Source organism: Cyprinodon variegatus, unplaced genomic scaffold (assembly GCF_000732505.1).
Source record: "Cyprinodon variegatus isolate N-32 unplaced genomic scaffold, C_variegatus-1.0 Scaffold625, whole genome shotgun sequence".
NCBI lineage: Eukaryota > Metazoa > Chordata > Actinopteri > Cyprinodontiformes > Cyprinodontidae > Cyprinodon > Cyprinodon variegatus.
Genome location: NW_015151078.1, coordinates 281,932 through 284,135, shown reverse-complemented (window position 1 = coordinate 284,135; position 2,204 = coordinate 281,932). Strand labels below are relative to the sequence as shown.

Below are 2,204 nucleotides of genomic sequence, written 5' to 3'. Positions count from 1 at the left end.
ATGCTTCTTTTTCTATGTCTGCTTCTGTCTCCTTGAACCCCAGTGGGCCTCAGCAGATGGCCGCTCACACTGAGCCTGGTTCTGCTGAAGGTTTATTCCTGTTAAAAGGGAGTTTTTGCTCTCCACTGTCGCTCCAAGCATGCTTAGTGTGAGGAATTGCCTTCGAGTCAATGAATCAATGCAATCAACTGTTTTTTTCTTAATTAGAACAAATTCGAATCAATCTGACTGTAAGATCTGGTTGAACTGTAAAGTGCCTTGAGATGATGTGATGTGAATTGGTGCTATAGAAATAAACTGAATTTAATTGAATGTTATGATGCTTTTATCAGTCTATCTTCCAGCCACAAAACCTGCAGATCTCATTTTTTGTTGTTGTGCAATTTCCTTCATCCAAGCCAAAAAAAGATATAAAACATAAAAGAAGAACTGTACTTTAAACCGAAGTTGTTCCCAGTCTATGTGGCAATTAGAAATCTTGTAATAAAGCCCATGAGAAAACCAAAAGGTTTTTGTTTTTTTACCTCCATGTTGCACTTATCCATAAATGCAAATTAGATACAGCTTACGGTTGTAAAGTGATAAATGTCACCCACTGTAGGGGTTGGCTTTAATCTGGTTAGTTGCTTCACTAACACCTAAAAGAGAGTCGAGGCACAAAATCAATAATTTTTAAAGGTTCATTATTTCATTACATTTAAATCCATAATTTAATCATTCTTATAAACTTGGGACGCAGAAAAAACACCAATTAATTTTCAATTTAAGAGTCTGAGAGTATCTGCATTGCAGCTAGGGGCCTCACACTTTCTCTTAAGATATGAGCAGAGCAGAGATAGCCTGTGATCCTATCCACTTAATGACCCTGGACTTTGTTATTTAGATAAACTGCTTATAAATAGGAGGCATATTCCTACGTTCTCTCAAAAGCTGCATGTTAGTCTCTTTAATCACAAAGGAAGCTAAAACGCTGAGAAATGGGAGACGTGGAGGGGAACCAGGAAAGAGAGGAGGTGAGCAGTCAGAGCAGGTAGGTGTCAGATTTGTTAACATTATAAAAAAAACAAAAACATAATCAGGACGATGGATGTATAGCTGTGATCTATAAAGGTAGAGGTGAGCAGCCTTAAATGTTTTATTATATATGCAAATTAATTCAAAATGTTCTGTAAAGCTTTCTGCTTTTCCTCCAGGATCAAGGCTGATCGTGGAGGTGGGGGCCAAAATCTAAAGCAGGAACCAAGCATTTATCTGGGCTGTCTGACCAAGAAACAGCTGATAATCTTATCAGTGGGTGTTGGACTTGTTATCCTCCTCATCATCGTCATTGTCCCTGCTGTGATTCTCACCAGACCAGGTACACCTCTCAGATTCTGTACTTTTACTGCAAATGACTGACAATCACCTGTACTACCAAGAACCTATTAATGCTAAATCAAATGGTAACTAATTCCATGACAAGTACAAGGGCAGAAGTGGGAATAATTTAAATCTGAGATAGCTTCTAGTTAAGCACTGTTACGTCCACCAAGGGCACAACATATTTGAGGACACGAGACAAAAAGATGAGGGTTCAACTAAATATTTTATTTATAAATTCTCTCCTCTTTAGTTTTCTTGGCTAAAGTTAGAGGCCCTCAGATCCCGTGCCCCAAAGGAATCAAAAAATAAAAACCCAAAAGTAACAACATAAAGTTGGACCTGGCAGGCCGATCAAACAGAACAAAACGGTACAGCAGGTGGCCAACCCTATACAGGGCCGTCGAAGCCCCTACTGGTACCGGACTAAAGCACAAAAATAAAAAAATCGAAAATAGGACAACCGGTCCCACCAGGCCAAAACCACAAGAAAAAAAAGTAAGCAACGGCTAACCAAAATACCGCATGGGAGGCTGGAACGTCCGCTGCGGGCCGCAGCGACAAGACAAGCGCGCACCGTGCACCGTGGAACAAGTGGAAGCAGGTGAAAAAGCGGCGTCCAGGTGAAGATGGGAAGGAACGCGCCAACATGCCGAAAGCCAGCCTATTTATAGGCGGACAACAGCACCACAAATTAACGTAATTAACTGGCCAAAAGAATTATTCAACTCCCAAAATATATTAACAAAAGATCCTTCAACTAAAGAAAAGAAATAGACAAAAATCATAATGTGCCCGAAGCACATAACAGCATCTTACGATGCTTCGAATTTAACATACAATTA

The 2,204-nt window shown here is 40.0% G+C and overlaps 1 protein-coding gene across 1 annotated transcript in view; it reads left to right on the top strand.

Moving 5' to 3' along the window:
* The first annotated feature begins 977 nt into the window (after positions 1–977).
* fam151a (family with sequence similarity 151 member A) overlaps positions 978–2,204 on the top strand; it is a 17,352-nt gene continuing 16,125 nt past the window's right edge. The window contains exons 1-2 of the mRNA XM_015393120.1: positions 978–1,030; positions 1,194–1,357. Of these exons, the coding sequence (XP_015248606.1) occupies positions 978–1,030; positions 1,194–1,357 (217 nt within the window). The remainder of the gene's footprint in view (positions 1,031–1,193; positions 1,358–2,204) is intronic.